Source organism: Seriola aureovittata, chromosome 8 (assembly GCF_021018895.1).
Source record: "Seriola aureovittata isolate HTS-2021-v1 ecotype China chromosome 8, ASM2101889v1, whole genome shotgun sequence".
Taxonomy (NCBI): Eukaryota; Metazoa; Chordata; class Actinopteri; order Carangiformes; family Carangidae; genus Seriola; species Seriola aureovittata.
Genome location: NC_079371.1, coordinates 19,490,348 through 19,511,867, shown reverse-complemented (window position 1 = coordinate 19,511,867; position 21,520 = coordinate 19,490,348). Strand labels below are relative to the sequence as shown.

At 38.0% G+C, this 21,520-nt stretch overlaps 1 protein-coding gene across 2 annotated transcripts in view; it reads right to left on the bottom strand.

Annotated features, from left to right (window-relative positions):
- The window catches only part of ctnna1 (catenin (cadherin-associated protein), alpha 1), a 79,602-nt gene that overhangs the window by 55,581 nt on the left and 2,501 nt on the right, over window positions 1-21,520 (bottom strand). For both annotated transcript variants that reach the window (XM_056382228.1, XM_056382227.1), the window contains exons 3-7: window positions 21,077-21,272; window positions 15,070-15,236; window positions 14,174-14,293; window positions 12,401-12,670; window positions 8,418-8,621 (exon numbers count right to left, since the gene is read on the bottom strand). In XM_056382228.1, the coding sequence (XP_056238203.1) occupies window positions 8,418-8,621; window positions 12,401-12,670; window positions 14,174-14,293; window positions 15,070-15,236; window positions 21,077-21,272 (957 nt within the window). The remainder of the gene's footprint in view (window positions 1-8,417; window positions 8,622-12,400; window positions 12,671-14,173; window positions 14,294-15,069; window positions 15,237-21,076; window positions 21,273-21,520) is intronic.

Genomic DNA, 21,520 nt, shown 5'->3' with positions numbered 1-21,520 from the left:
TATTAACCTGAAAACTTTTTAGAATGGAAAATAAATTAGTACTGCATCGTCAGATGGTAACAACACATTGTGCAACAAACTGTACAACAAAAGGGGAAAAGATATTAATAAGAACTGTAACTGGATATTAAATGAAAGCTACACACACACACGTATGTGTGTGTGTGTGTGTGTGTGTGTGTGTGTGTGTGTGTGTGTGTGTGTGTGTGTGTGTGTGTGTGTGTGTGTGTAGCAGAAAATATCCAGTGAGCAGCAGTTCTCTGGGCGAAAATGCCTTGTTGATGCCAGAGATGCCAGGAGAATGGCCAGACTGGTTTGAGCTGATAGAAAGGCAACAGTAACTCAAATAACCACTTGTTACAACCGAGGTATGCTGAAGAGCATGTCTGAATGCACAACACGTTGAACTTTGAGGCAGATGGGCTACAGCAGCAGAAGACCATACCAGGTGCCACTCCTGTCAGCTACGAACACAAAACTGAGGCTACAATTCGGTGGGCTCACCAAAATTGGACAATAGAAGATTGGAAAAACATTGGAATGTTTCCAGCACCTTGTTGAATCTATGCCATGAAGAAATAAGGCAGTTCAGGCAAAATGGGGTCCAACCCGGTACTACCAAGGTGTACCTCAAAGTGGACGGTGAATGTGTGTATATGTATGTATGTATGTATGTATGTATGTATGTATGTATGTATGTATGTATGTATGTATGTATGTATGTATGTATGTATGTATGTATGTATGTATGTATGTATGTATGTATGTATGTATGTATGTATATATATATATATATATATATATATATATATATAGAGAGAGAGAGTGGCGTCCAAAAATGTGAGACAGCTTTCCCATTCACTTGAACACAAATCTGTAGAGACAAATTTAATTGGCCATATTTGCCAATGAAATCATCCAATAACAAAAGTCGTAGACAAGCTTGTTTGAAAAAAGAAATAACACAAGCCTGTAGTTACGTTAAGTCCATTTACCCACATGACTGACTGAAAATTAGAAAAGTTAGACTCCAGTGATAATATCACAAAATGTCCCTTTGTGAGGGCGTGGCCTAACCCTGTTTAGCTCTTGTGGAAAAAAGGGGTGCATCTCATCTACCTGCCAGCAAAGCCAATCAAAAAGCCTAGAATTCACCAGCAAGGGATCAAGGGCCAGGTCTGGGAAACGTTGCCTGACGGGCTGTTACTGACAGACTAGTGTTTTATGGAGGCTGTAAATATACGAAAGCCTTGGGGACACTAAATCTTTTCCCTGTTACATTGTGTGGAGTGTAATTTCTTTTAATTATGCATTCAGATGAGATTACAACTAAATAAATTGTACTCCTTTCACACTGGTCTTGCGTTAGGTCTTGTCCATTTGAACTCTCTTCCACTTTTGTTTTTAAAAGCATGTGGGGAGAAAAAAAAGATAAACACAATTTGGGCCATTATACTACATTTTCTTTTAGCTCCCCACCTGTGAGCATGACATCATACCTAATGTTTCATGAACTTCTAAAATGCCCACCGGTATAATTATTATATAATTTTCTGTTAGGTTACACATAGTTCATAATATTCAGGTAGGCATTGTAGATGGTCCAAGACCCATTCAACCTGAAGTGTGTTTAAAATGAGAGGCAACTATATAGGCACAGATGAATAGGGATAAAGCACAATTCTGCCACTCAGTATAGATGCCCAAGGCAAAAAGACAGCAAGAGTTGGGGAAAAAGTGGGCTGTCGAGAGATAGGGACACAAACGAGAAGAGAAAGATTGCTAGGCTGGAGAAAATGGGAAAGAGGATTCAGCAAGGAGAAAGCAAAGTGTAAGAAATGCTGAAGCACGCAGAGTGGGAGACTATACAGAGATACAAAAAGGCAAATGAAGACAGAGGCAGGGGTCCCACTGAAGTGGACAGGCATGTCCTTTTCATGCAGGTCCAAATGATAATGTATCACTTCAAGTTGAAGGAATTTAAATGTCAGTAGCCTAATATGTCAAAGCAACCTAGCATCATCTCCCTCAAGCTGGGAACAAGAGCATGCATTATTAATAAAAAGTGGCAGAAACAATTACACTCAACACACACTATGCCAAACTGTCATGACAATATGGAATAATTGAGGTCATAATATGTGACAGTGCTGGGGCAACATTACCCCCACCCCTTCACCGGCTGAGTGGACAAGCTCTAGTCTTGTTAAATGATTATCCTAACACTGTACACAATTTCCACTCCAGGTCCAGGAAAAAAAAACAAAAACACTTAACACGTACCCCAGTTATTCAAAAACATAATATATTCTATATAATTAGACTTTTATGTTTCCCTCATCTCAAAGTCCACCTTCCTTTCCCTGATAACAGTTTAACCCAAGTACACTGCCACTTTCCCAATCAATGTGCTGCATGAAAGTTTGAACAGTTCTCATGAAAACATGAAAAAAAGCAAGGTTAAAAAAAATATGTGAAATAAGAAACACTTGACATCTTAGCTCTGGAAAAAAAGGAAAATGGTTCCACGGTCTGTTAGACTGAAATTGGGCTTTTTAGCCATTATACTAATTGCTTTTATTAGTCTAATCCCCGTTCTATGTAAAATCATCACGACATTTTTTGCAGAGCAGATTCAAATGTCCTTTTTTAATAATCAATTTAATGCTCTGTTTCAACATGACTACAGACCTGCTTATTCCCAGATGGATCCCTTGTGCACTGGTGCTAGGGTTTTAGCTGTTGTGGTATGTGTAATAAAACAAACTTATACAAAACTCAATGAAATAAAATCAATGATAACATCCTTGACATACATAAAAAGAAAATGTCATGCATGTCGAAAAATTTGTTCTGAACATCATTGTTTGCTCTTTTGAGAAAACGTAGTAACCATACCAACAGTTCAATGCCTTTAACATCAACATCAGGGAAAAGTATTTTGACATTGTCCTTTCATGTGAATAATGAATGTTCAAGAGTCTGATCTCTTCCATTTAGCCAACAGTTGTAGGATTCTTTGATTTGGCCTCTGTTCTTCTTTAAAAGGTTGTGGTTGTGTGTGAGAGAGAGCCTGTGTGTTTGTTTTCTGTTTAGAACTTATCTGATCATTGTCTTGATATAGCCTTAATTCTGCCATGGTAACAAATTTAATTTTATCTTCCCAGAAAACTAAAAACTTGCATTCAGCCTAATTATCCACACAAAGATGTCAGGATACCAGAACAAATACTTCCTCTGCGTCATGTAATACTTGGAATATACAGTATACTTGGATATTTGGAATTTGTTAGTAAAGCTGGTTCCATAATTGCTTATTCTGTCACTATTTATAATATAGTCAATTCAACTGTAATGGGTTGCTGTTACACATGTCATCAGTAATACACGATGGCAAGTGGTGCTTAGTTCATGACCACTGCTTTCTGAATTGTATTTTTTTTTTGTATTGTTGGATACTTTAAAGGCCTCTATATAGAGCATTGTTACCTGTAAAAAAGTGGACTAAATTATGGCAGACATGCTAAACAGGACTATACAGTGGTTAGTGAAAAACAAAGTTTCACTCTTTGATATATCTGTAGGATATAGTCGAAATAGCTGGTGAGGTAAGGATCTTTAGCAGAATTTTTTTTTCAAAGATTCTGAGTGAGAGGAAGAAAAATTGAGAAGGGGGGAAAGAAACAACTTGTAGCTTGAGGGAATGAAGAAGCAGAAGGGATGAGAGAGAAAAGAAGAATGAGTTAGGAGTCTATCCAAAAGCCTCAGCTGTGAGTGTAAACCCATATGCTGCAATGGCAACATATACTGTTTAATAACTTGCACAATCACAATAATATGCGGAAAAAAACATCACCATCATACCCCTATATTCCCTGGGGGAAAAAAAAATCTGTATTGGCCTATTGTATATAATATATTCAAAGAGGATATTTTCTTCCCTGCATGAATTACATATTTCTTTACATCTCTGTAGCTCTGCCTTAGAATCACAACAGAAACATCCTCATTAAGCCACTGTGGTGTTTTCTTAGTGTGTCAAGCTTAATGACAGACACAGTCAGGCTATCTGTCACAGTGTTTACAATTGGCTTAAAGGACCAGGTCGAAACATCAGCTATCTTACTATGCTAACTACATATCAACCACAGTTCTCTAGGCAATATACTAGGCCATTAAATGCACAAGGTGGACAATGATATATTATGCTGCTCATCTGTTTCCTTCATCTGGTCAAATGAGTAGCCAAATCCCTGTCATGTCCACTCATCATTACTGCGGTGATGAGATGTGTTCCTCTGTAAATCTAAGTCCTCAAGTCATACAGGGATACATTGAGTGGCATGGAGGAGTCCAGTGAAGTAGAAAACTTTGAAGCAAACCAGAGATGCTGCATGAATGGCCTGAACCTTAAAATAAACTGGCAGTGTTCTGGATGAGCAATGCAAGCCATCTACAGCTGTAATGCCTGAACATGGACAGGATAGGTACTGAGAAAGAATGGTATGCAAACTGAGTCTTATCATTTTGTTTGTCAATGTATGTGAAAACATATTTAAATGCAAATATGTACTGTGTAACATGTATGTGATAATTCCCCACAGCCCCTTTGAATGTGAAACGTCTAGTCAGACTTATGTATATATTTATCAATTTCTCATGGCCAATGTATTTCATAAATTCCAATCACAAGAAAACAGAACTATAGGAAGGGATAAAAAGGAGCAAAAACAAAAAACAGGGATTTCGCCATCAAAGTATCTTTTAAATGACATATACTTGCCCCCAAGGGCTATCGAAGTGAGCCAAACTATTACCGTTCTTCAAGTGAGTACTACTTAGCCAAACTTAAACAAAACTACTCCAAAGTAAAGTGTAAAGGTATTGCAATTCATCATAAATATTCAAGTACCACCTTGATCTGTAGTTATTACCTCTGCCTACTTTGCAGAATCTGTCAAACCCTCCTGAACAGATGTCAGTGACATAGCACAGAGCATTAGGCCAAAGGCTAAGAAGACAGAGAGCACATTGAGTACATATAGGACACTAATTTGCTCACTGTATTAAGCAGGCAGACTTAGGCCATTGCCTAGTTCTCTGTTATGGTAAATAGCCTGGCTGGGGAGCTATGCAGCAGTCCTAAACGGCTCCTGTTACTAGTTTGTTGGTTAGCCATCACCACCAACAAATTAGTATCCACTTTTCAGGTTATAGCAGTGAGTATTTGATACAAAAAAACCGCAGGCTTAATTAGAAATCAATTTGTAGTATTTGCAGTAAGATATTTGTGCTGTGGCAGCACTACTGTTTTGTGCATGGATACGAGTTTAAATCCATACTACCGCCTAGGGCTGTGCAATTAATCGAATTTTATTTTCGATTACGGTTCCGCTCTCGGTACTGCAGGAATTAGGAAAATAGATTTCGTATTTGTTGTTGCAACATAAAAGTTTTCTTTCACATTCACCAACTCCGTTTCTGATGAAGACATTCGTCTATGATGCATATTCGCTTTTACTATGCAGAAGTTCATCTGCATCTCTCTCTCTCTGACCCTGTGTGTGAGGGGCGGGGCAGCGCTCTCACACACCTTGGAGCGCCGTGCACCCCACACACACACACACACACACACACACACACACACACACACACACACACACACACACACACACACACACACACACACACACACACACACACACACACACACACACACACACACACACACACACACACACAGCACTTAGTGACAACGGGTCATGCTCAGATATCTTTAACTTATATTGTGTATAACATGAATAACTACATAGATGCAATAAGGCATTAGCACAGCCATGAAATCTATCTGGATGGCTGGCTCACACTGAAATTCTGCTGTTACGGGGAGGATATTCAGGGGTGGTTACACTGAGCTGTTTACAAAGAGAAAAATCTGAATAAGTAATGGGCTGAGGAGGAACACAATGTAAAAGTTGAAGAACAGTTGAAGAGCAGTTTTGCAGTGTCATTGCTCTTTAATTAATAAAAGCCCCCTCCGCCCTGAAATGATCTCTTAGGAAAGGCCTAATAACACACATAGTGAAAACATCATTTAAATATTCAAAATCAAAGATGATGCACCATTCACGACCCCTGAATGTCAAAACAGTTAGATTAATTTATATTAAATAATGACAGATCAAATCTTAAAGTGGGCAACCAACCTTGTCGGAAACAAAAAACCTGATACTGAAAAAACAGAAAAAAAAAAAACAGTGCTTCAATATCCAGATGACACATTCTCAATTAAATACAGTGACAACAAAACAGCAGCAAAAAACAGCAGATTTTCAGTTGCTGTAACTAAATTGTTAATACTGAACAGATTTTTAAGAGGCATGACAATAATACATTGAGATGCGTCACTGATCTTCTGATTACACTATAAATATTGACTGCAGATTTATCATTTAAAGGAAAGACTCAACTTGTGCACTGCCTCCACAGCCAGCGACAGCTGATAACAAATCTAAATGGAATCTAAGTGGATTTTACAGTGTAGGATGGATCAGACTCGGCATCATTTGTGATTTCTGGAAGAAATATTTTACACAAAGCCAATGATCTACTTACAAAAAAACCTGATGTACTTTCAATTATTTAAGTGCAATGTATATGTATAAAAAAAAAAAGTAAATGAACAACATAAAATAGCAAATGATTCGCTTTGAAAGTTCATATTTTTGTGCTAAAAGGAAAGAATTTTATGTTTTTGGATAATTGCCCAATTTCCTCTCCCACCAAAGAAAAATGGTTGATTAAATGATTTAAACGGCATAATAGCTTATCATTTGTTCAACAAAGGGTAATATAGCAGTCTATCTTGTTTTCCGAAATTACACTGACCCCACTTACACTTAGTCACTTCATGTGTGTGTTGGGCAGATCAGACAGCCATCACATCTCAAAAAAGCTAAGTGTAAATGCATCCAAGAGGCATTCAAGACCGATTAAAATCCAAACACTGAAACCACCTCCATACATGGAGACACATTCTAACCAGAATGGATCCATCTCTCCAAGAACTATACATGATCTGTTGACCTCCCAAAGCGTAACTATGTCAATGAGCAGTCTGTAGAAATACCCACTCTGTCTTTCTTAATACATCAATGCTCGGTCTCCTCTGTCCTTGTGATAACAGCAGCAAAACTTACGCTAAATTACACTGAAATTAGCTATTGTTCTCTGTCTCATTAAAGCAACAGGGAAAATAGCTCCAGTGATTTCAACACATACGATCAAATACAAGGCACATTGAGCTATTGTGGCATTTATCTGATCCCTGATTAGTTCAACCACTGAATGATCTGTGTTGGGTGACAGATCATTGATTTGTATGGGTGAGAGAGCGACCTGAGTTAAAGCCTGTGAGGACGATAACATTTTTGTCTCGTTTGTAGCTCATAAAGACAAGTCATTCTGACACTAACTAAAGCATTAATTCCCGTAACTAAACTGCAGCCCAGAAGTTATTCATCTTCTAGCATTTTGGCAGTTACCAAACAGCTTTAGGTTCCTTACAACCTCAGGGCAGACCCAAAGATGGATTGTAATTAGATTTGTGATATGGCCAACGGAGTCACAGATATGTGGCTAAGGTTAGATGAAAGTGTCTTGAATCTCATCTGGATAAAAGACATTTCAAATGACAGTGTAAATGGACCAATTGCCACTGAAAATGCTACATCCAGTTGTCATGAAATGGTACAATGGCCATTTTCCTAAACTAAAAGATTACTTCAAAATGATAAGTTAAAGCAAAAGAACTACTGCCACTTCAATTTTGACTAATTACTATTTGAGCATTGTACAACCTAACAATGACAAAAGTTCAATTTCAGAGTCAATTTATATGTTAACTACAAAGATCTGATTTAAAAGAGACACTGTTGATTTCAGCCGTGCATATCAATTTACTTTGGGACAAAGTGACACTGTTCATTTCCATAGATTAATCATATAATAGGATAGTGCCATTATGAAGACAATGACCTGAAAGAGGGACTTTCATTTGTTCTCAACCACATCAACTCTCTCATAGAATAAGTAGGAAAGGTATGTACCCCTTAAAGTAAGTAGTTGTATTGTTGTTCAGTACACTAGTAAATATTAGATATGAACAGAATTTGTAAAAAAAAAAAAAAAAGACTCTAAATATTTATAACACTGACAATGCAAGGTAAATGACTAGATAGCTGATACATTTTTTTTTTTTTTTTTCCTACTGGGTTTAGTTGACTATCCTGGAATTAAGACCTTGTAAATTAATTGGTTGATAAATTGGTAAACTAAAGAGAGCTGTTGTGTTGCAGACACAGAGTAGGAGGTGGTGGTGTGGCAAAAGAAAGGAAATGAAAAGGTAAGACACTTACATTGCCCATATACTCAGAAAGAAGGTCCTGAAGAGCCTGGCGCACAGAATTGCATTCGGCCACAATGCGCTCCCTGCGGTCATCACGTGTGCAAGAGGAGTCAGCCATGAGGGCAGCACCACTGATAATGCTCTCAAGGCGCTCCTCCAGGGAGGGACGGAAACGCTCCTCGCTAAATGCCAGAGGGTCCACAATGATTTGTTTCTGTAAGGAAAGGGGCAGACGGGGAAATTACACATGGAAAAAAATGCAAAAAGTCATCATGGTACACTGATGTCTCCTGCTCCAAGCCCAAAGAGAGAAATCTGGCAGGCAAGGGGAGGGCAGATTTGACAGACTGACAGGCCAGCTGGAAAACCTAAAGGGAAGAATGTGCCATGCGCTCTTTTTTTTTTTTTGTCCGTGGGCCAACAACTTGTTTCAGAAACAGTATCACAGTGGCCACATCTTTAACAAAATCAACAGGAATGAAGGAAGCTTAAAGTAAAATAGTGCGCCATTGCTCGAATAATTTATGATAGCAAGGAATTAAGATAACAGTCACTTTTGTCTTCAATTCAAGGAAATGGCACTTAATATGTGATGTCACCAGTCTAGTGTGGATAATAAATATACAAGACTTTAAAAGTAAGGGTTCATTAAGTACTCAAACAGGGTTAGAGAAAATCTAAATTTGTTTTCTTTTCTTTTGTTAATCAAAAAATAAAAATTGTAAAACACTACCCCCTTACTCTCAAATTAAATGTCTTGGGTGGGGAATTAAATGAGATATATATTTTCACAGTCTTTTCTCTAATAATGCAAAAATAAAAAAATTAAAAAAAAAAAAGGAAAAAATACACACACACACACGCATATATATATATATATATATATATATATAAATCCCTTTTGTGCCACCTTTGCTACTTTGATTTGAGTCACAGAAGTGTTATAGTAACCCACTCTCTACTCTTTTATATCTGCAGGATGAGAGAGAACACTTAATTTCACAGGGGCAGGCCTGCTGAGAGAGGCAACTAGTTGACATGCTGGAGAGGTACTGCAGAGGGTTAAGGTATCACCATGATGCTTGTGGCATTGAAACAAAAAAAAAAAAAAAAAAAAAAAGACAACTTCTCCAATGACAAACGAACTCTGTGCTTCTGCAGATGCCTTACTGCTACAAAATATTCAACAATTAAGCTGTTAGAATTGTGGTTTATTAGGCAGCCCGCCCTCCGTCACAGCCACCTCCAGCCCCCTCCATTCCGTCTCATCTGACCTCCTCTGCTTGCGTGTCATATCACCATGGCAACAGGCACATGAGAGAGACTCACAGAAGAGAGAGAGAGAGTGAGTGAGAGAGAGAGAGGGGTTGACTCATGTGCTAATTTTGCATTGCACTTGAAGTTGGGCATCAGAAGCGAGCTAGTCTGAAAAAGGTCTGCATCTAAGTTTTTTGGGGAAAGACTTTCTGCATGGCTAACTGTTAAATAATCACTGATGCAACAGATCTGAGACATTGTTGCCACTTGTTTTATGCACATAAATCATTTGGCATACCATCTATCGTTAAAGAGAGATGCTTTTATAGCTTTAAACAACTTAACATAAATTTTCATGACTGTTATCCTGTCCTTTCCTGAACACAAAACCTTCAACATTAGAAACAAGAAGCTAATAATGATATGAAATGCACAGAGTTTCTCTTAGTTTTGCTATCAGACTACCATTACCCTAAAAATACAAATTTGTTGAAAGCAGAAATGGCATGGTTTTATATACTCAGTAAGAGTAATGCACCACATTACCACATATGCTTCTTAAAAAGCTTAGCTTAAGTAAATTTTTCATTAGTCTTGCTAAGAGCTACTAACTCAGATGGAGATTCTAAAGATGGTCCTACGCAGGTTTGCTGACAGAAACAGGGTAAGGCACATTGGCATGGGACTGCCACATGTAACTATGCGATATCTTCCACTGCCATTTTGACCAGATGTCCCTTGAAAAAGATAGTATGTATTTCAACAGACCTCTTGGTTAAAAAAAAAAAAAAAAAAAAAAAGTAAATAAATGCAAAAATATTCATTTTTCCCAATCATATAGGCTATATCAAAATCAAAGTTAGACGCAAGAAGAAAATTAAAAAAGTTATTGTTTTAATCTGTATAGGTAATCTATGCCAGTCAGTATGGGCAGATTCTGGTTGAGTTTTTGCCAGCATTATTCATTAACTGCAAGGCAATATTGTTGACTACTGCCACATGGCCTTTGACAACTTAAGCCCCTTTTACACTATACAAAAAACCAACTAACACCCATTGACATCTGGCATTTGTCGTTAATGTGAAAGTGTAAAATCTGCATTCACTCCCGGTTGAAATGACTCTGCAGTAGTCATGGGTATTTATTGGCTCCAACTCCAATTGGCAGTGATGTAAACATGACACCTGGGTGAACACGCCAATTTTGTCCTCTCAGTCACAACAGAAAGGCAAACTTGCTGGCCTGCTTATACATGCTAATTTTGGTGTAAAAAGTATATTACAGTACATCATATTTAACAAATATTTGATACTTAACATACTTCTCACCCTTTCAACACATTATAAAGTCAATCCATGAGGCTCTGAAAGAGCATCAACTTTAAGAAAATTAATCAATTACTCAAACTGGACTTCCTGAATCGTATTTTATTGCTGGGCTGATTTTGGTCTGAATCCCTCCTTACACAGTGCTACTTGCTAAATGACTAAATTGATTAACACAATATAAGTCCTGTGTCTGGCGAAAGAGCACACAATGGAAACCTGTAATTCATCCCTGTGGATGTGTTCTGTGTCTTTGGAAACTCTCTGAATATGAACAGTCTTCTGTAAATAAAAAAGGTTCTTTGAAGGTGTGACAGAAGTCAGTGGCAGAGAAAAAAAAAAATCTGGTTAATCATCTTTGCGTTTATCACCACAGGCAGCATTAAGGTGATTAGCTCAATGTTTTATCCAGCTGTTATCCTGATGTTGTTTCATGTCAATATTATGATGACTAATACGTCATATTTTTATATACCTTTTTAGTTATACATTTCCAATTAATATTAAGCAACCTTTTATTGGATAAGGTCTTATAAATCTGTTTGAATATTGGTTGCATCTGAATGCACTTTAGCACCAAAACGGTTACAGGAAAAATCAGAGATTTGGAGCACAGACTAGAGAAATAAATAAATTCAAACAAAATTAAACTAAAATTGTTAACTGTGCTGTACTACACCAACTGACTTTCAGAGATATAAAGGTTTAAGCACAAATATACAAGGAACTAAACATCAGCATGTAAAATGTTTTTAGCAGATTAAGGTACTTGCCTGTGCTAAATGCTAAAGTTAAGTATAGATTTGGCTCCTCCATATTTCAGTTTGCCATTTTTCTAATAACTATATAAAATACACTTCAGCTGTATTATTTAGAACCAACCAACCAACCTAGCAACAGTAGAGCAAAGTTCAGAAGCAACCAGCAGACAAGGGGTTAACCTTATTCATGTAAACTTGAGTTATTCACAGGATGCATTTATAAGTTCAGCCTAATGTATGTCTCCTTCTGAAAGCTAGAGTATTGCAAATCTCCTCCATTTGACATAGAGATAGAAGCAAATCAAGGAATGAAGTAGTAGTGACTCATGAACATATTCAATGTACCCTAAAGCCATGTCCCAATTTGTCCACATATCTCATTCTAATTTCCACCTCGACCCCAAGCTCTTCAAGGGTTTTGGTCATTTTATTATTCAGTTGGCTTAGCTCTATGAACTAAAAATCTGACCTAACTATAGCCTTTCTGAATAGGCCCTCATCTATCTCTGTCAATAAATAAATATTTTTAATACACATTTGGAACTGAGCCTTACTGTTGTTGGGGAAACGTGATCATCAAGTTCATGTTTTTAATTGATCTGGCTGAACCTGGAAGTGCTGTAATTTGTAAACCATTCATTTGACTTACATCAAAATTGTTGAGGGCATAGGCGAGCTCTCCTCCTCCTGCTGGCTGACTGAGTGCTGAGTCTTCAGTGGCAGTGGCCTGGGCAGCGTTGGAGATGCCAGAGACTGCATGCTGCAGCTGCTTGTAGATAAGGTCACGGTTAGCCTTGTAGGCTGCCACGTCAGGGTGCTGCAGGCAGGCACGGGACGCTGTGTACAGCATGGGGATGTTCCTCTGTAGAACCCCGCGAGCAGCAGCCATTTGGTCCTTGTGGTGGACATCCTTTAGTTCCTAGCATAATGAGATAAAAAAAGAAAGAAGAAAAGGATGGAAAATCAAGGGTTAAACTGGAAGATGGAACACCTAAAGCGGGCGGGGTGGTAATGTACTTTAGATTCAAAATGGGCCTGTCATGCCCTTATGGAGACACTAAGTGTGACAGAGTTTGTTCTGGATGACCCAGATTTATTTCTGTCCCCTGCGGTAACACAACACAGTCATAATCAGGCCATTATAATATGCCTTTGCAATTTAATGCGTTGCTATTCAGACCTCAGCATTATATTGCAATTACATCTTCATAGGAGGGAGGAGAGGAGATAGTGATCACTGGCATAGATTTATACTGTAAAAAAAAAAAAAAAAAAAAACCTGCTTGCATACACAAAATGAAAGCCTCTCCTTCAAATGGAACACTCCCAGGGCTTTTTTCCTCTACTGCCTGAGACATGCTCTGAGAGAAAAAAAAAACAGTCTTTAAGCCCCATTACTTCCTGTATTCACTTTAACACATTTAGCTATCCATAAAAAAAAGTGCAGATACAAGTAAAAGTAATTTGCTCACAAAATCATCAGTGATCACTTTGGCAAGTTTTCCATTTAAAGAGGGGAAATATGGAGAACAAGAACTGTCTTGTCTTCGGGTAGATTTTGCACTTGAGATGTTAGTTAAGTGCTTTTGAAGCATGAATCTGGTACTCGTTGATGCTTCAACTTTTTTGACTTGATGCAATCACATCATTCAAATAGATTTCCAGTATGATGTGACAGCTGAAAAAACCTTACTATATTCATCATGTAACTTCTCTACAGCAATGCCTGAATGAAGTTTGTATATTGGTAGGAACAGTCCAAAAAAACTCATGGGGCAGCCAAACAGTACATTAGTGGTGCATCAGTGGTGAAAGCTGGTGTGAGGATCTTGGAACTAACTGACAAACTGGTCAAAATCAAACACTGCTGAGGAGTGGTCAAATAAATTTCCACCACAAAGTTGTATTAAAACAATTTTATATCTGTACAAGTCAGAAATTGACCCACGAGAAGGTGGTGAATGGATATTTTCAACTCTCACCTTCATTTTCAATTCTGCACCAAGAACCTTATGAAGCTGTGTTTCGTGAAAGATGCATCATGAAATGCACCACACTATTGACTACCTCGTACCTAATGTAGGAGCCATTTCTTGTCACAAGGAAATGGGTTTTGTCACATTTTTGTCAAGCCTTTATGCTCTTGTACATCCAGCCCACTTCACTGTAACTGGTAATTGATTGTTCATGCTTACTGCATTTTGCTGTCCAGCTAGAGCATGGGGCACTATTCTTCAGGTTTACTTCTTGCCTTTGTTTTACTCAACATTTGCTATGTCATTTGGATAGCATGTTTTGTTACAGGTGACAAGACCACTAATATTCAACTACCTAATAACCTCCCAGCCCATTTAAATCCACAAGACTCCTTTGCTCCCACATTCTGATGTTGTCTCAAGTTTTTTTGCTAACTGTGCATTACCTGCTGTCTCTTCGCAGCCATGATGTTCAGCTTGTCCACCTCTGGTTTCAATGCCTTATATTGGATCCCCAGGTCCTGCTCTGTTCCTGCATTGCGCACTTTCACCAGATTGTCTTCCACCTGAGCAAGGTAGATGATGGTAGATGAGGTAGACAATACTTGAAATTAGCTAACATTCACTGAAGTACTGTACTTTTTTTTTTTTTAAACAAACTGAATGATAAGTTTTGACAATGCTAACCTGCTGAAAACGTAAACATTTCAAAGGGCAATTTTCCAAATTGTAATAAAATAAAGCCAATCAATAGCGATGATTTTATCTAATTTAGCCTGTCATATTCAGTTTCAAGAGTTGAAAAGTTCCTGTCAGCTGATATCAATGTGAGGACTCACTTTTTTTTGTTTTGATACATTTAAGTGGGGTTCTACCACAGAATTTCTAAATTTTAGTTAAGAATCCATTTATTAAGAGGGAGTTTTGGTTTTACTGCATTACTTACACTCGCATGGGGCCTTACCCCCCCTGGCCCTGTAGTGTCTATGAGTGAGTGGCTAAGGTAGAGATTAAGAGCAGTTCCTGATCACACCATAGCAAAAAATACAACTTACAAATCAGTCTTGACCCAGAAATACATTAACATATATTTTTCTGGTCATTATTAGACAACTCATGTAAACTTTCACTGCTGGATGAAGTGGATTACTCCCACCCATGCAAATTCTTGAATAAAATGAATACCTTAATGTGGTTATCAATAGCATCAGATTGTGCTAAATGCTAACAAACACTGTGCAATCTCAGTCCTCAAAATAAGCAATTTATCGGAAATTATAATAGCTCATGAATAAGCTTGTTTATAATATACAATATGCAGAAAAAAATTGAACTCTCTCACCAGTTTAAGCTGCACTAGAAGTTTGTAGACATCAGACATGTCTGCCAGCACCAACAGATGTGTGACCGCCGACAGCAGGGCTCTGGCAGCGCGAACCATATTGCCCCGCTTCACAGAAGAGCAGGGGTCTTCTGCAAATTCTCCAGAAGCCTGGCGCATTGAATCACCTGAGAATGAGTGACAAAACAAAACAAAACAAAACATCTGCTGTAACTCCAAGGTTTAAACTGAACCTTCAAATAAAAACTGATTCAAAAACAGACTTTTGAACCAGTAAATGTTAAAAAATACTGTTTTGAACCACTATGAATTACTTTTCATAATGCTAGAAAGTGGATTTAATCAGTGGTAGTCTGTGGAAAACAGTAATCAGCTTTCCAATCGTTTGCAATCATAAAAGAACAATTATCTTACCATCAACGTGTTTACATTTTGATTACCTAAGCACATGCTTCACCAACAGGTTGTGATATGAAAATATGACCCAAAAACTAAGTCAATGTTTAGCAAAATCAAAGAAAATAATAGTAATTGCTTTTCATTGCAATTAATTGCGTTCCTCTGTTATCCATTAAATCAGAGAATTCTTCATGTCTAAACCCTGTTTTTATCACTACTATTGGTACTAGCAGTATTAGCCTACAGTAGCAATTGTAGTAGTAGCAAAATTAGCCTACAGTAGCAGTAATAGTAACAGTGGTAGCAAAATTAGCCTATAGTAGCAGTAATGGCAGTGACAGTGGTAACAGAAGCAGTAGCAGTGATAGTAGTAGTCAACAGGAGTCAACAACAGATGTCTTAGAGCAGTCATGGTCCGTTCCTGTCTACAAGTTTAGTGTGTCAGAAGTCTTCATTTGAAATGAAGAGTGTGCTGGAGAGATGCATTTTCCCTGCCTGGCTAAGGTCAACTTGTGTCAGACGGAGCAAGATAGACACACAGACACCCATACCTCTCCAGTGTGCACTGATAATTTCTGCTTGCAAACTGACATGCACACACAGTCCTCTTATAAAAAAAAAAAAAAAAAAAAAGAGGTCAAAGCCATGACAAAAGGCTTACTGTCCGGATTGTCCAGCACCATGCTTTGTCCTACATTGGCTGGGCCTGCACAGTTGACTGGGCACACAAATAGAATTTGTAGGCTCACATTATGAACAATCCGTAAAGTTTATTTCAGTGGAGGCACAGCCAAATTCAAACCCTAAAAAATTATTGCTGTGGCTGCATTACAGCTTTAAAGCCAACAAACAGACAAGTACTTATCTTGTCCACTTTCCTATGGTGTGGTACGGCTTCATAGAGACCGAAGAAAAAAAACGATACATGAATAATTTTCTTATACCGATGAAGTGTGCTCTGAAAAAGAGACATCTGAAAATTAATTTAGCAGCGGTTTATTCTCAGTCAGTTGATACCATCTTGCTAAATACTTTTTCTATGACATCCGTATTTAGAGAGCAGCTCTATTTTTCTGGCACCACTCCTTAGAAAGAAGTGCTTTCATAGACAGTGTACTTCTCCTTTTGCCCGACGCATGCCGGGACTGACTCCAGACACCTTGACCCTAAACAGGGTAAGCAGTTTAGATAATCATGAATGGTTTCAACAGTAAGTTGCCAATACAGATATAACAAAACGCTGTGGTGTGATATTTTATGAAACATCACAACAACAACACTGAAAAATTCATCGCAATATCAACTAAATCTTCTAAACTGGCTATGTGAGCAGTGTGGAGTAAGTGCTGCAAATAGTTTTCTTACGAAGTCAAAGTGTCAGTGTACTCTCTCTCACTCCGAGATAACGAGCAAGCTGCATTTAGACACAAAGTGAAGTGACTTCTTGGCTTAGACCTCTGGAATGTTTTCAAAGACTGAGTTGTGGCCACAAGCAGTCACTGAGTTCCCAAACTGACTGAACAAGAGGAGACTGTATGTGTGACAACTCAGAGAGACTGATTTCCAAACTCATCAGGAACTTCATTCTCTTATTTTACTTCAGACCATCTCCTTTCTGCCCCTGTCGCCTTACATTCAGTGAGTCATACAACTCAGAATAACTACATGTTTTCACTCAGCTGAAACATTTTCAACTCAATATATGTCTTTGCTGTAATTTCATTGTCTAGAGCTTTCGTCCGTCTATGTTCAAATCTATCCGCAGACTTTGTATGTATGTCACCTCATAATATCATTTAGGATTTTAAAATCACACTGAACATCAGAATTGATCACATTTGCTTAGATTTATGTCCAGTTGGTGAAGCCAACCAAGTTCAGACATTTGTGCTTAAAAAGTAACCTGACAACAGACAGTGTCTCACTGCCCTCTCAGGCTGAAAGTTTCAAGACTGTTTCACCTCTGCACACACCCAGCATCCCTGATGGGCGATGATGGATTTCCAGGAAGTATTAAATTACTCTTTAAGCTTCATGAGAATATCCTGCTCCTGGTGATCACGACCTTTTTAGTCCATTAGTGGTCAGTGCAATTTTTTTGTGAAATTATTATAATTATGGTTGTAAGAGCATTTTTATGTTGGTGTTGGTTAGTGGTAGTAAAGCTTTCAATGATAATCTAAATAAATTTTTTTTATTCATCAAATTTGTGTCTTTAAATTAAGCTGTGACAACAAGCTACAGCCTCACTGACCAGTATAAGTCTAAGCTAAAGCTGCAAAGCTACAGGCTCAACTGGACTGAGAAACTTCAGTGTTTGGTGGAAAGAACTGGGCTTAAACGACTGGGTGTAATTGAAAAATCAACAACAAGCCATCAATAGACCTCCTCCTTGTAAGTAAGTAAACTGACAACCTGTGAGAACTCCGCCTGGCTAATGTCAGGATCATGCATGCCCAATAGCACTTACAGTTCAGCAGGTGTTCAACAATTACATACTTAAACTGTGCAGTCACTTACTACTACATTATCTAATATTAATACCAGTAACATAGTTTAATGTAGATAGCAGATATCGGAATCTTCATATATCTGTTAGGCCAAAGAAGTCTTTGAGGTAATTTAGAAGTGTACCTATTGTTTGTCCACCGCTGACAAGTTTATTTTCAAGTTTCCTGCTCAGTATGTTGATTTGCCATAATTTAAAAAAAAAAAGAAAAATAAGGGATCCTTATCAAAAATTACCAGAAAATATGCTTGTATTGAGTTTTTAAAAACTCAAATATTGATTTGGGTTTTAAAATCAAAAATCCAGTATTGATTAAGCTGTGGGATATACAAATATTAAAGTCATTCATATTGCTTATTTATGCCACTATGTAACAATCTTCTCCTACTGTACGCTGGTAATATTTAATTGTAAGTAATTTTAATTATGTTGTAGACCCTAGATTTTTAATGCTCAAAAAGACCAGACAAGAACAAATAAGCAAACATGGATGGATCTGATACTTTCAAGGTAGTGAATGTGTCCATTCCAACTCATGCTACCTGCTCAGCGCATCTGCAACACAGCAGTAGCTGCAGTAGTCTTCTATCAGTCTTTACACCAGATCTAGTCTGCCAAAATGTTGCTGTGTGGCATGTTGTGTTCACAGCCCAATACAAACAAACAAACAAACAAACTAACTAGTTGTTCAAGAAAAACCTAAAAAGGCCCCTGGCTAATGTAGAAAGTGAAGAGTATCTTTTCATTCAGAGGAATCACAGCTGTGAGTGTGAGGCAGAAGTGACTGTGGCTTTAGCACTATCACTGCATCAGCAGCAACTGTAATGAAATCATGAAGTATTGAATCTTTAAAAAAAAAAAAAAAAGCTAAAACTTTTAGTATATAAAGTATCAAAAATAGCCTAAAACACAAAGATATTCAGTTTATATCTGACAAAGAAAAGCAGCAAACCTTCACATCTTGAAAGCTCCAAACTGTGAATGTTTGGCATTTTTGTTTGAAACATGGCTGAAATTGCTAATCATTTATCAGAATGGATGAAGATCAATTTTCTGTTAATCAAGTAATTGTTTCAGCTATAAAACAGACCAATAGAGAAAACATCAAAATCCTCAGAGTAAGACATTAAGATGTAAATGAGGCTATAGTACTTTTACCAGGAAATTACTTTGGAGTGATAATCAAAGTTTATGACTTTTTTTGTTATCATCAAATCAGCCATTTGTTTCCTCACTCTTCCAGGAAAGATACTGTATTTGCAAATGCACATTTGGAGATTAACTTCAAATTCAGTGAGGGACAGGAAAAAAATGTATTATCAAATCTGTACAACAAAGACCTCACGCAGATTCTGACCATTTCACCCCGACAGAGAGCTAAAGCAGTTTGTGCAAATGATCGACAACACAGGCCTCAAACACAGTCCGCATCTTCAGGCTTGCACCCCCCCCCCCGTGAAAAAAATCAATAAGGCCATTTTCAGGGGGCAGATAGTGATCAGTGCTCCTTTAATAAACTTCCATCTATCTAATGTTCACCTGTGGCCAGCCAAGTGCATGATGAAATGATTAAAATGTATATCACACAATAAGCCTCCCAAACAGCAGGACAACAAAGACACAAGACCGGGAGGGAAGGGCAACACGAAGAGAACAAGCACAAGAGCAGATAGAAATGGCTCAGTAAAGAAAATCTTTAAAGGCGTAAGAAATGTCACTGTAGAGATGTGTATTAGTGATATCAAAACAAAATATATTTTAAGATACTAAGAAAATGCGCTAAGTGTAGCAAAACATCCACTAACTTCCGTTCAACATGCATAGCCATTCTTAATGATCATGTCAGAATTTTTTTTTTCTCCTACTTAAAACAGCTGGTAAGCCACAGCTGGTTGGAAAAATGTTTTCTGAATCCAGTGGGGGTGGGTGGTGTTACCCTACTCAATGGCCGTATTATCAGTCTATGCACGCTCCACTGAGCAGCATGGCATAGCTGACAGCCAGGCCTAGGCACCAGCTAACAACAGTCACTGAATTCCTGCCCAGTGACAGCTTACCACAACTACAGTAACATTCCTGGGCACTGAGCACTGCGCAGGCTATCTAGCGACATGTCATCTACCTCCCAACTACTCAGAGCAGAACTCGAGGAGGGGGCATCGAGCGCGCTGGGCATCTAGGGAGAAGAGACACAGTGACACAGATGTCGCTTCACTAGGTGATAACAGCCACCCTCAAGTCATAGCTCCCTGGTCTCAATGGTCCGCTAGTGTGTCAAAAGAGGATCAGATATCCAGAGCAGAAAGCAATAAATGAGACTTGCAAGTGTGGTTGTTAGATGATGGAACCTGCTATCAGAAGACAAATGGTAATTTCATTGGCTGGTGATTTGATGGTGGATTTCTGTTTAAAGACTTGTAGGAGGCATGAAATTGAGTTGGAAATGGACTGTGGTTGAGTTCAGTCCCACCAGACAGGTGGATATAGCCATTTAAATACATTTGACATCATCACTGACATCTCCACACTTTTTTTTCCTTTATCCCTGAAGTACTTGCACTCTCCTGTTTTGAGCTATGTGGCAACAAATAAAAAAGGAAAGCATTTAATTATAAAACAGAAACAAAAATGTATGCATACGTTGTTCAATACCTCGATTACCACTTCTTCCATACAATGAGGTGGTAATGCACTAAGCGATCCAATAGATAATCTTTAACACAAAATGCCATACAAATCTCACATTAGGTTGGTGATGCTGAAGTCCAAATACACTGGACTACAAGAACACATGCACTTCTGAGGGGAAATATGGTCAAATTGGATCCTTGTAGAAGGCAAAGTGATGAAAGTGTATAGACTCACATAAATATGAACCGCCAACATGAAAAGTTAAATGAAAAGTCTATTAATGGGATCCCTGAAAACCCCACAGCAAAAAGAAATCTATCAGTCAAAGTATATTCTTATTTCAAGGTCCTCCACTGGGGGAGATGATATGTACATAGTTTATGATTTATTTATCATCATTCCTATCTTAAGAACCACTCTGTACAAGCTAGAAACCACATACTGTTGCAATATGTATTTTCAATATACCTTGCTTGCGGACATCTTCCACAGCAGCAGTTAGCTCATCCTTCAGGAACTGACTTTCCTTTGCAATCTTTTCTCCTTTCTCCAGGAAGTTCTGGGTAGCCGTCTCTACTGATGCAGCCAAAACATGAGCCTTCTTGGAGCGTCCCTTCTTCTTGTTAGATGGGCCTTTGTTGCTGGAGTTTACCAAAGTAGTGACCTATGTATGGCCCAGAAACAAAACAGCTTAACGTGACAGCTCACGTCAAAACCAGCCGCTTCAGGATCTTAAATGTAGTTAGCAGATTATGGTTATGGTTATACAGCTCTTTTTCACATGTAAAGCCAATGACATTACTGCATTAGCTTTCAGTTATTTCTTATCATAGGAACAGTATCCACTTATTGGGTATTTAAGTAGAATACAGTATATTCACATAATATAAAACAATTATGAATAGGTGATGA